At 52.4% G+C, this 12404-nt stretch overlaps 1 protein-coding gene across 1 annotated transcript; it reads left to right on the forward strand.

The window, feature by feature from the left end:
* The first annotated feature begins 14 nt into the window (after nucleotides 1-14).
* Nucleotides 15-11677, forward strand: HSD17B14 (hydroxysteroid 17-beta dehydrogenase 14). The gene is made up of 10 exons (XM_081274290.1): nucleotides 15-92; nucleotides 292-424; nucleotides 907-945; nucleotides 1062-1144; nucleotides 1686-1752; nucleotides 4244-4335; nucleotides 10445-10549; nucleotides 10850-10917; nucleotides 11032-11128; nucleotides 11231-11677. The coding sequence occupies exons 2-10, from the start codon at nucleotides 337-339 to the stop codon at nucleotides 11402-11404; spliced, it is 813 nt and encodes a 270-aa protein (XP_081130416.1). The 5' UTR covers nucleotides 15-92; nucleotides 292-336; the 3' UTR covers nucleotides 11405-11677.
* The last annotated feature ends 727 nt before the right edge of the window (nucleotides 11678-12404 follow it).

Here is a 12404-nt window from a genome sequence, read left to right on the forward strand (position 1 = left end):
GTCAATAGTTTCTCTCTGTCTGTCTGGGATTGTGACACTGGGCCGTCTGAGGAGCAGGGAGCAGGGAATGAATACATTGCGTCCTGGCTTAGGTGTGCAGCGGCTGAACCTCAGGAATACTGAATTTGGGGCTGGAGGGGCTGGGACCCTGATTCCCGGGTCTGAGGGAGGAGAGTTGGGCTGGGACCAAATTCCTAGGTCTCTGGATTCCCTGGCAACGCCCCCCAGGGTCGGGCTTCCAAGATCTAGCCCCTATTTATGGTTTGATCCCTCGGCCTCCCTGGACTTCAGAGGTGGAAAGTCACTCATTGAGTGACAGAGACTGACTGGCCGGGAATGGCTGCGGGAACGCGCTATGCGGGGAAGGTGGTGATTGTGACCGGGGGCGGGCGCGGCATCGGAGCTGGGATCGCAAGAGCCTTCGGTGAGTGAGGGTCTGGCTGCTCCGCACTTTGGGGTCTAAGAGAGTAGGGATGGAAAGAAAGAGGAAGATAACTGGGGGTGCAGGAGCAGTGGGAAGAAAAAACTCCGGTTTCTTATAAAAGTCAATTTGCAATTGGTAACGAAGGGTGCCCAGGGATGGCCAAGGACACGAATTTTTGGCAGTGTCTCCAAAAGCAGTTATTTCCCTTTTTCTGGATATTTACTGTAGCTGCAAAGTGGTGATTCGGGGATATGTCTCTTGCAGGTTTGGGGCGTACTATGGATCCCATAAATAAGGCCCTGGCAGCCCCAGCAGGCACCTAGAGGGGCAAAGGGGAATCTGTGTTAAGGCTCTGCCCTTTGTCCTCGGACATCATCGGGAGACCTGGGTCAAGAGTGGGGGGGCGGGGAGTGACCACGAGAGGGCAGCAGAGGCCCTGACCAAGGTCTGTAGGGCCCCAACCTGATCTCTTCTGTTCTCAGTGGACAGTGGGGCCCAAGTGGTTATCTGCGACAAGGATGGTGAGTGAGGGCCCCTCAGCCCTCCCCCCAGCCCTCCTCCCTCAGACCTCGGGGTCCAGGCCCCAGCCTCCTCCCTCAGACCCGGGCGTCCAGGCCCAGCTTCTCTCTCCCTGCAGTGTCAGGTGGCCAGGCCCTGGAGCAGCAGCTTCCGGGAGCCGTCTTTATCCCCTGTGATGTGACTCAGGAAGAAGACGTGAAGGTGAGAGCGTCCTTCTCTCTGGCCGTGTTCTCCTCCCTGGGTTTATGCTACTGTTCCCTCCATCTCTCCTGATCTGGCTAAATCCTTCTGGTCCCAAAGGTGTCAGCCCGGTGCTCTTTCCGGTCATGCCGGCATGTCACGTGGCTCCTGGATGCTCTTCTTTTATCTCCTGTCAAGCAGGCCTCCTGTGACATTTTTCGCGCCTTTCCTTTAGTCAGTATCTCCCGGTATCAGCTCTCCGGGTCTCTCTCTGCCAACCCTCACCCCAGCTTCTCTGTCCCCCTCTATTTCTGTCTGGGTCTCTGGCCCCCTGCTGCCCCAGGTTTCTGCACTGACAGTTCAGTGCAGCTGTGACCAGCCTTGGTTTCTGGTCCCCTGGCTTCCTGTCTCCTGTCATTTCTGGTAATCCTGGGCACCCCCTTGCTCTGGCTCCTGTCCCCTCAGGAGTGCACCTAGCTCCCTCCCCGCCTTGCTCTGGGGCCCTGGTCCCTCTGAGGCGGGCATCATAGCACTCATCACAGGACATGTCCTTCCTCCTCAGACCCTGATTTCCGAGACCATCCTGCGATTTGGCCACCTGGATTGTGTGGTCAACAATGCTGGCTACCGTGAGTTGCCAGGTGTAGGGCCCCTCTGTGCTGTGCCACCCACTTCCTGGCCCTGGACTCCTCCTCCTGTCCCTTAGTTTCCCCTTCCCCCACCCCTGCTGTCCCCATCCCCCTTTCTGTCTTCTTGGACAGGACAGTTCAGCTATGGTACCCGCAGGCCTTGGCTTAAATCCTGGTTCTCTTCCTTCTCTACTGTGTCCCCAGTCCCGAGCCTCCCCCTGCCTCAGTTTCCAGATGTCTAGAATGGGAGTCATCACCGTTGTCCCACAGAGTGTTGGGATCACTGGTGGAGGGAAACTGCTCAGCCCCATAATCCCTGTGACCACCTCAGGCATACAACTGGTAGCCTCACTTTGCTCGTGTCCACTGACCACCTGGCCGATGGTCCTGAGCTCTGCCAGTGACACTGGAGATTTTCTTCCTGGTGTACAGTTCCTGGACTCCCTGCGGTGGCTTCCAAGGGAAATATCCATCAGTTTAAGGACCATCCTTCCTGAGAATGCCCCTAGGTGGTAAACCAAGGCTCAGAGACTGCATCCTTTCTCCTGGGGTTGCCCAGCGAGGCAATAGAAGAGGAGTTGCCCTTGCCAGGTGGATTCACCCTCTCTTGACTGTTTGTTCCTTCCTAGATTATTGTCAGGATTTGAAAAAAAAATATCAGGTATTAGTTCCTCTATGTCCTTTGTCTGTTCAACAGGTGTGTATTGAGCATCTATGATCAGGCGCCACATCCCATCCTAGGGATCAGGGATTTAGTAGAGAACCAAGAGGAAAATGTCCCTGTGCTCACAGAACTCACATCAGGAAGTAGGAAAAAAAAGACCCGGGCCAGCTCATTCTTTGTGGAATCTCAGTTGTGAATTTGCCTACTTGCTAAAATTTATTTGGAACCCAAAATTGGTACTCACCGAACTCTCCTATTAGGTGTGGACAGGCACGGTGTTGTTTGAATCTCTGTGGCTCACATTTCCCACGGAGATCAGACAGGCTGACTCTGCCGACTGTCAATCAGCTGTCAACCGGAGAATCCCCTAGATGGAGGCAGAGCTTGGCTGGGCAGGTGGCTCCTGTTCTGGGGCTGGTTGGGCTGGTTTTGATCTTAACTCTGTCACCTTATTATGGAACACCCTCAGGAAAGTCCCCTAACACTTTGGAATCTTGTTTCTACCAGCGCAAGTGGTTCTCGAGATTTAAGATTGTCGTCTGTGCTAGTTAATATTAGTGTACCAATCTGTAGGCTTGCACACATGGACATGTATGCAAATGTTCTGTCATTCTCTCTGTTAGCTCTTAAAGCTTCCTCCAGGAGCCGTGGGTGAATGTTCTCGAACCTAGGGTTTGTGATGATCCCTTAGAATATATCTGTCAAGAATAATGAGAATCTATTATATGATAGTGTGGTCAGGAATTAAAATAAAGCTGGCCAGGTGTGGTGGTGCACACCTGTAATCCCAGTGACTCTGGAGGCTGAGGAAGGAAGATTGCAAATTTGAGACGGGCCTCAGCAACTTAGCAAGACCCTGTCTCAAAATGAAAACTAAAAAGGGCTGGGAATGTGGCTCAGGGGTAGAGTCCCTGGGTTCAATCCCCAGTATCACAAAAGATAAATAATACAATTAATTTTTTTTTTTTAAGAAATCCCACCCAGGTGCAGTGGCGACTTGGGAGGCTGAGGTAGGAGGATGACAAGGGATAACAAGTTCAAGACTAGCCTTAGCAATTTAGTGAGGCCCTAAGCAACTTAGTGAGACCCTCCCTGTCTTAAATAAAAAAATTAAAAAGGGCTGGGGATGTGGCTCAGTTTTAAAGCACTTCTGGGTTCAACCCCCACTAACAAAGTGAATAAATAAACAACATTTAAAAATTAAAAGAGAAAGTCCACTGACCACCTGGCAGGCTAGTGGACAGGCTGTTTGGGGAGACTTCTCACATGATGTTTGTCCAGGTCCCTGGGAGAAGTGAGGTGACCATGTGGCATCTGGGGAGTAAGAGTCAATATTGCCCTCTCTGGTCTGGTTTCCGTCTCTGTCCCTTGGTCCATGTGTCTCCCGGGGCCTTGGAGCGTCCAGGGTCCCCTCTTTCCACTTCTTGTGGGTTCCTGCGGTTCTCACTTGGTGTCTTACCAGCTCCTGACTCTGAAGGTGGATTTTTCTTCCCTCTGCTACTGTCCCCGCTTCCTTCTGTTTGTTTAGCCAACACACTTATGGTGCCGCTTGTCAGGGACAAACACTGACTCATGAAATCTGTGGGCCCAAGAACGAGGCATCGTCCTCGTTCTGCAGATGAGGAAACTGAGGCACAGAGGGACCAGGGCTTGCCCACGGTCACCCAGCCAGGAGGTGGCAGGACTGAGATTCAAGGCCAGCCTTCTGCCGCCACAAGCTGCCTTCTCGTAAACCCACAAGGCAGCCCTATCCCTTGTCCCCTTCCCTCCCCATCCCAGGTCCCCTCCCCATCCTCCCGGCAGGGCTCATTCCTCCTCTCCCTGCAGACCCACCCCCGCAGTGGTTGGAGGAAACCTCAGCCCAGGGATTCCGGCAGCTTTTGGAGCTGAACCTTCTGGGGACTTACACCGTGACCAAGGTGAGCACTGGCCTGGCCATCAGACCCAGAGGCTCATTTTGTCCAAAAGCAAAATCTCTGATTTTTTATTTTGCTCTTCTTATTCCAAAAGGACTCTGTTCTTTGGGGAAAATGAATGGGTGCAAATCTCCATCTGTACGCAACTCAGCCTTCTTAGGAACCTTCCAGGACCTTCCAAGTAGCTGTGGTGGTAGTGGGAGGGGTGTTAAGAACACAATGGGGGGGCTGGGGATGTGGCTCAAGCGGTAGCGCGCTCGCCTGGCATGCGTGCGGCCCGGGTTCGATCCTCAGCACCACATACCAACAAAGATGTTGTGTCCGCCGAGAACTAAAAAATAAATATTAAAAATTCTTAAAAAAAAAAAAAAAAGAACACAGTGGGGGAACCAGGCGTAGTAGCAGCGCATGCCTGTAATCCTAGAGACTCAGGAGGCTGAAGCAGGAGGATCGCAAGTTCAAGGCCAGCCTCAGCAACTTAGCGAGACCCTGTCTCAAAATAAAAATTAAAAGGGCTGGGATGTGGCTCAGTGGTTAAGCACTCCTGGGTTCAATCCTCGGCACCAAAGACAAATATTTTGCATAAACAACCCAGTTTCTGGTTTCTGTTAAAAAGTTGGCATAGCAGGTTAACTGGACCCGTGGGGGAGGGGCCCCGTGTGTTAAGTGCAGCCCAGCTGTCTGTGTCACACTAGACCCACCACTCCCTATTGGGCTGCCTGACTCTGTCACCTGCAAGTGACGTGCACAGAAGCCTCACATGGGGTAAGGGTCTAGGTCTCAGGACCAACTAAGTTTCTGTTGCTTTCTACTTACACTATTGTACAAGCAATAAACCTGTCTGTGCCTCAGTTTCTCATATATAAAATGGGGCTAATAACGGCCTCTAATCCAGACTTCTTCTGGGGATCAAATGAGATGAGGCAAGGTGGCACACACCTATAATCCCAGCAACTCGGGAGGGTGAGACAGGACGATTGCAGTTTGGAGACAAGCCTCAGCAACTTGAGACCTGTCTCAAATGAAAACTAAAAAAAAAAAAAAAAAAAAAAAAAAGAACTGGGGATGTACCTCAATGGTAAAGCACCCCTGGGTTCAGTCCCTAGTCCTAATGATAATGATGATAATAATAATAATAAAGTAAATCAAATACTCATTAAGTTAGAAGACACCTGGCATAGATTTATCCTCTGTAAGTTATTATGGTTTATCATGAACCTTGTACCTTTTGGCCAACCCACTTCACTCTATGTAAGAACCATGAGACATGTTGGGCAAATGGAGCCTAGGGGAAGTAGAAGGGAAAAGGTAAGATCTGAGCTGATCTCTGTGGGTGGGAGGGAAGTGGAGAAGTAGTGCATAGGGTGTTTTACTTCCTGAGAAGAATGTGCAAAGGCCCTGGGGCAGGACCACTGGGTATATCTCAGGAGAAACCCCATTCTTTTTTTTTTTTTTTTTTTTAATTATTATTAACTTTGAAACAGGGTCTTGCTAAGTTGTTAGGGCTTTGCTAAATTGCTGAGGCTGGCCTCAAATCCTCCTGCCTCAGCCTCTTGAGTCTCTAGGATTACAGGTATGCACCACCACTCCCTGTCTAGCCCCATTTTTTCTGTTTATCGACTACGTATCAGAGGGCTGGGGATTCAGCAGCATGCAGAGCGCTTGCCTAGCATGCATGAGGGTCCTGGGTTCAATCCCCAGCACTAAAAACAAACAAATGAGACTGAATGTTGGAGTGCTTGTCTGTCTTTCTTCCTGAATAACCAGTCTACTTTCCCTGAACTATCTGAGAGTAAGTTGGAGGCATGTTTTTGTTGCAGTGCTGGGGATTGAACTCAGGGCCTTGAGCACACTAGGCAGGAGTTCTCCCAGCCTGGCCTGTGCCCTTTTACCCCTAAGTACTTTGAAGTGAATTTTCTAAAATCAAGAGTAATCTCTTATACAATCACAGTAAGACTTTTCAAAATCAGGGTGCACATGCACCTCACAGTTATCCTTCATCTAAGGGGCAAAGAGAAAAGTGTTGTTTTAGTTTAGAATCAGATTTAACTTTATGTTAATTAAAAAAAAATCCTTGGGGTGGAGGTGCACATCTGTAACCCCAGCTACTTATGAGGCTGGGACACGAAGATGACAAATCTGAGACCATCCTGGGCAACTTAGTGAGAATAAATAAACAAAATGGGTGACACAGTGGAGAGCACTCCTGGGTTCGACCCCCACTGCCTAAAAAAAATTAAAAAAAATATGTGAGCACTTGTAAGTTGCTGCCATCAGCATCACCATCAAAGTCCCTTGGAAACTCTACTTTCTTACTTATTTTGTAGCACTGATAAATGATCCAAGGGGCACTCTGCCCCTGAACCACACCTCCAATTCTTTATTTTTTGAGACAGGACCTCACTAAGTTTCTGAGGCCCTGTCTCAAACTTGTGATCCTTCTGCCTCAGCCTCCTGAGCAGCGGGGATCACAGGAGTGGGCCTTGTGCCTGGCCCTTGGGGACTCTTTATTTTATTTTTTTATATATTTTTTTGTATTTGTAGTTGGACACGAGACCTTTACTTTATTTATTTACTTTTATGTGGTGCTGAGGATCGAACACGCGTGCAAGGCCAGCGCTCTATGGCTGAGCCATAAACCCAGCCCCCCCTTGGGGACTCTTTAAATGTGGATTCTGGGGCCCTGGCCAGGAATGGGTGTTGGGAAGGGCCTTGAACCAGAATCTGCAGTCCTCGGCCTCCCTGGGAGATATGGATATAAGCCCAAGGTTGTGATTCCCTGGGCTGGGAAGAAAGGAGGGTAGGACTAGGGATATTTAACGTGGCCAGGGAAGTAGGGAGGCCACATGGATCCCCAGGAGGCCGCAAGTGAGTACCCGGGTGTCACTGTAGACTCTGGGGCCGGGCTGGGCTCTGGGCCGGTTCCCATGACCCAACTCCTATGTGTTTACCCACCCACTCCTGACAGGCCAGACACAGTTCCAGGTGCTATGGATGCACCAGGGAGCAAAGTGCTGTCACCACTGGCAGCCAGGCGTCCCCATGTAAACACAGGGAGTGTAGAACGAGGTGGGTGAGGATCTGGGCAGGGGAGTCAGGGAACTGGTTGGGCCTGGGATCAGGCTGGGCGTCCAATGCCATGAAGACTGAGTGCCATTGACTGGGCCAGAGGGTGGAGGAGTGAGGACAGGTGTTGTGCCAAGGCCTGGCAGTGGGAGAACATAGGCTGGTACTGTTGAGGGGCTTCATGGAGCGAGGGGGAGTGAGGCAAGAAGGGACAGGGCCGGGACAATCGTGCAGAGTCTTGCGGGCCATGCTGTGGGACCTGGTCTTTCATCTTGGAGCAGTAGGGAGCTATGGCAGGTGTTTGTACAAGGAAGCGCTGAGAGCTTATTATCACTCCTAACAGCCCCTCACCCCTCGCTCGGTCGTGCATGAAGAACACTTCAGAGGGCCAAGCGTGACGCAGGAAAACCAAAAGCAGGAGAGAGTCACGTTTGTCCAAGTGAGACCCGGTAGGCTTCAAGGTCCCTGTTCTGCTGGGCGCAGTGGCCCATGCCTATAATCCTAGCGGCTCAGGAGGCTGAGGCAGGAGGATTGTAAATTCAAACCAGCCTCAGTAACTTAGCAAGGCTCTAAGCAACTTAGTGAGACCCTATTTCAAAATAAAAATATAAAAAGGGCTGCGGGTGATGCTCAGTAGTTAAGCACCCCGGGTTCAATCTCCAGGACCAAAACCAAAACAAAACAAGGGGCTGGGGTTGTGGCTCAGTGGCAGAGTGCTTGCCTACCATGTGCCTACGAGGTACTGGGTTCGATTCTCAGCACCCCATATAAATGAATAAAACAAAGGTCCATCAACAACTAAAAGCAAGTACCACGGAGGGGGCAGGCATTGGAGGACAAAGGGGAGACGCTTATTCATGAGACACTGAGGTAGATGCCCAGGAGAGGGGATCAGGAGCTCTAGACAGGGCTCTGAGGCAGATCTAGAAGATGCTGGTAGAAACCAGCAAGGTGCTTCTCCCAGTCCCTGCCACAACATTTAGGAGAACCAGGAGGGAGGGGGAAGCCAGCAACTCTGTAGCTACCTAGGGATACCAAGTGACCCTGAGAGACCTGGGGAGAAGGACACTGGCCAAGGAATGTGGGAGGGGGGAGAGCCGGAGTGTGGGACAAATATCTCTGAGCACCAGCTGTGGGCGTGCCCGGCGTTGGGAGGAGGTAATAGGCTGGGTCCCGTGCTCCTGGGCCTTGCTTGCAAAGTTAGGGTGTGGAGGAAGTTAACAGCAGGTCAGGTTCTAGGTGGGGCTGCCGAAGGAGGGTGTCAAGGCCTGAGGGGGAGAGGGTGCAGGGGGTTCCCTGAGCAGGAGGGCAGAGAATGCCCCTCCCTGAAGCCCGAGCATATCATTCATGTTCAAATTATATTAGGGTTCCAATAGAGTTGTCAGAAAGTCTCCTTTGTTTATGGGGCTTGGCGCTTTACCTCTGAGTTACATTGCCAGCCTTTATTTATTTATTTTTTTAAAATTTGAGACAGGGCCTCATTAAATTGCTGAGGCTGGCCTCCAACCTGCGATCCTTCTGCCTCAACCTCCCAAGTCACCGGGATTACAGGCGTGTGCCACTATACCAGGCAACTGTGCCACCTTTCAGGCATGTGCCACTACACCGGGCAACTGTGCCATCTTGCAGGGTAGTTTTGGGGTTAAATGAGCTAAGTGGTAAGAAGATCTGAGAACAGGGCAGATATATACCAGATCTGTCCTTCTTTCCCTCCCTCCCTCCCTCCCTCCATCCGTTCCTTCCTTCCCTCCTTCCTTCCTTCCTTCCTTCCTTCCTTCCTTCCTTCCTTCCTTCCTTCCTTCCTTCCTTCCTTCCTTCCAAAACATAGTATGTCAGAAACAGGCTTGGCAGGTCCCAGTTTTAAATAGGATGGTCAGGAAAGGCCTCACTGATAGGTGGCACTGGAACAGTGTTTGAAGGAGCTGAGCCGATGTGATGACCCACCACTGCCTCAGTTTAGCATTGAAAGTGTGGACTGAGGCTGGGCCCAGTAGTGCATGCCTGAAATCCCAGAGGCTCAGGAGGCTGAGGCAGGAGGATCACAAGTTCAAGGCTAGCCTTAGCAACTTAGCAAGGCCCTAAGCAACTTAGTGAAACTCTGTCTCAAAATAAAATAAAATGGGCTGGGAATGTGGCTCAATGGTAAAGAGCCCCTGGGTTCAATTATTGGTACCCACCCACCCCCCAAGAAAAGTGTGGACTGGACACCCCATGTTCCCAGAAACCCTTCAGTCCTGGGCTAACTGGGATGGTTAGTAAGGCAGAGAGAACAGCAAGTGCAAAGGCCCTGAGGTTGAGATACTCAAGGTGCATTTGAAGATACAGTACTGAGAAATGGTGGAGGTTTGCAAGAGCTGGAGGGGTGAACCAAGAGGGAGTTTATTTAGATTCCCATTCTGAGAGCCTCCCGGGGGTGCTGGCTTGTGTTCATGAATGTTTACAGGCAGGAACAGGTCCTGGCTGGCTGGCTCAGCTGCCCAAGGCAGGCAAGAGGAAGGATGGAATTTGAATGTATCCAAGGTCATGCGTAGAGAACCCACCACACTCACACACGTGCCAGGATGAGGGAGCGGAGGACCTCCAGGGAGCTGCTCCGGGGGAGTTGGCAGAAAGGGTTACATTTCAGGAAGGTCTCCCACTTCACCTCTGACCACAGAGCTCTCTATAGAATTCAGAGAAACTGTCTCCCCTCCAGGGGTAAAAGCACTGCCTTCCATTTTTGCAAAACTTACAGCCTTCTGAATCTGTCTCCCATTTTCCTGATTTGATGTGGATGGAAGGTTGTGTAACATACAGAGACCCAGAGGGAGGGAGGCAGAGACCCAGCAGAAGAGACACAAAGAGAAGAGAAATCCCGCCCAGTCAAGGAGCATCTCCTCAGGGCTGAGACCCGAGACACGAGGGCCAAGCCCGAAAAGTGCCCCCAAGATCAACTAGGAACACGGGGGAGACCAGTGTGCCACAGGTCAGCTTTCCTATGGCTCACCTTCAGCACACTGGGGGAGACCCAGAGACCGGGGGGCTGACTCTGCCTCCGTTTCCCCAGCTCGCCCTCCCCCACCTGAGGAAGACCCAAGGCAACGTCATCAACATCTCCAGTCTGGTCGGGGCCATTGGCCAGTCCCAGGCGGTTCCCTATGTGGCCACGAAGGTACCCCAGCCCTTGCCCCTTCCTTGCCCCCCACCCCACTTTCTGGGAGCCTCAGCTGTAAACCCAGGATCTTAGGAGCAGCAGCCAGAACCACCTGCCAACTCCCCGATTCAGCTCTGAGACACCTGTGATCAATGGCTCTTGGCGCTTTTCTCTCAAGAAATGGCATTTTAAGAGGCCTATGAGGAGGGGAAGTTGTCCTCCTTCTGATGCCCCTGCTTGATGCCCCCTGGCTAGAAGGAGTGGACGGAAGGGCCCCAACTTCTGGGACTGAACTTTCTCCCTGGCCTTTTCCTACAGGGGGCAGTAACGGCCATGACCAAAGCCTTGGCCCTGGATGAGAGCCAATATGGCGTCCGAGTCAACTGGTGAGCCCCAAGCAGTAGGCTGCGAGTCTCCTGGGGGAACTGGGAAGACTGGGAGTGAGCCAAGAGGCAGCAGTTGGGACACACTTCTCGGATCCCCTCTCTCCCTTCCCCCAGTATCTCCCCAGGAAACATCTGGACCCCATTGTGGGAACAGTTGGCAGCCTTAACATCAGACCCCAGGGCCACAATCCAGGAGGGCACCTTGGCCCAGGTAGGAGTTGAGGACCAGATCCAGGTGGAATGGAGGAAACTTGGGGGTGTGGCCATCAGGTGGGGGCTCCCCTTGACCTCCTTTCTCCTTCTCTCTCCCCAGCCCCTGGGCCGCATGGGCCAGCCAGCTGAGGTGGGGGCCGCAGCCCTATTCCTGGCTTCTGAAGCCAGCTTCTGCACAGGCATTGAGCTCCTTGTGACTGGGGGTGCAGAGCTGGGGTATGGGTGTAAGGCTGCTCCGGGCACCCCTGTGGACCTCCCCACTTGCCCTTCTTGATTGCCCACATTTTCACTCGAGCCTCCCTGCCCAACATTTCCCACCCCAAACTCCACCCTGTCCCATCTACCTCCCAGGTCCAGACCCCCCAGACTTTAACCCACATAGGAATGCACCGGATCACCCCTGAGAGTCCCCCCAAAGCAGTCTGCAGTCAGAAGGAGAACATGGTTATATGTATTTCCTGCCCTTTATACAAATGTGAGCACACCAGGGTTACTGAGTCCACAAGTTGCCTCCACCCTGAAGGATGACAGTTCCCTGAGGGCCTTGAAGCAGGTGCCCCAGTGGCTCACGAATGCCAGGTAGAGCAGTTCAGCTTCACCTGGGTGCTAATTAGAAGTCACACAGGGGAGAGTAAATTAAACGCTAATTAGGATATATAATGGAGAAGGAGAAGGAGAAGGCCTCTTTATTCTTGACCCTTGGGGAAAGTAGTTTTGACCTCCTGGCCTGTGGAGCAGGAAAGTGACTACCACGACAAGTCCTGAGGGAAGAGGAAGCGGGGTTGAGACATCGTGGTCAGAGGGAGAAGGTGCTAGGGCCAGGACTCCCGAGTTTTGGCTGAGGGAGGTCTCTTGCGGCGCGGCGCCCAGTAGCAGGTGCGGGGGTGGGGCTGCAAAGCTGCTGCGGATTGGCCGCCGCGGGGGTGTGCGGCAGTCGCTGATTGGCTGCGGGGGTCCGGGCGCGGCCTGTGGGTGCCAACCCTACAGCCCCCGCCCGGATGGTGGGGGAGGAGGACTGGGGTGGAGAGAGGAAAAACAGCAACATCTGCGGGGGAGGGACCGTGATTTGGTTCCTCTGTCCAGTAGCTGTTTGAGGTGGGGGTTGGGGGGACTGGGGCTAGGGACAGAATTTGGTGCCATTGAGGGGGGTACAACTTGGGGGGAAGTGTCCCAATATTATGGAGGTACATGGCTTAGGGACCGCGTTTTGAGGACACAGCAGAGATGAGATTTCAGTGTTAGGGTAACGCGGATGCAGGGATTTAGGAGACCAC

Source organism: Spermophilus citellus, assembly GCF_964194105.1.
Source record: "Spermophilus citellus genome assembly, chromosome: 18".
NCBI lineage: Eukaryota > Metazoa > Chordata > Mammalia > Rodentia > Sciuridae > Spermophilus > Spermophilus citellus.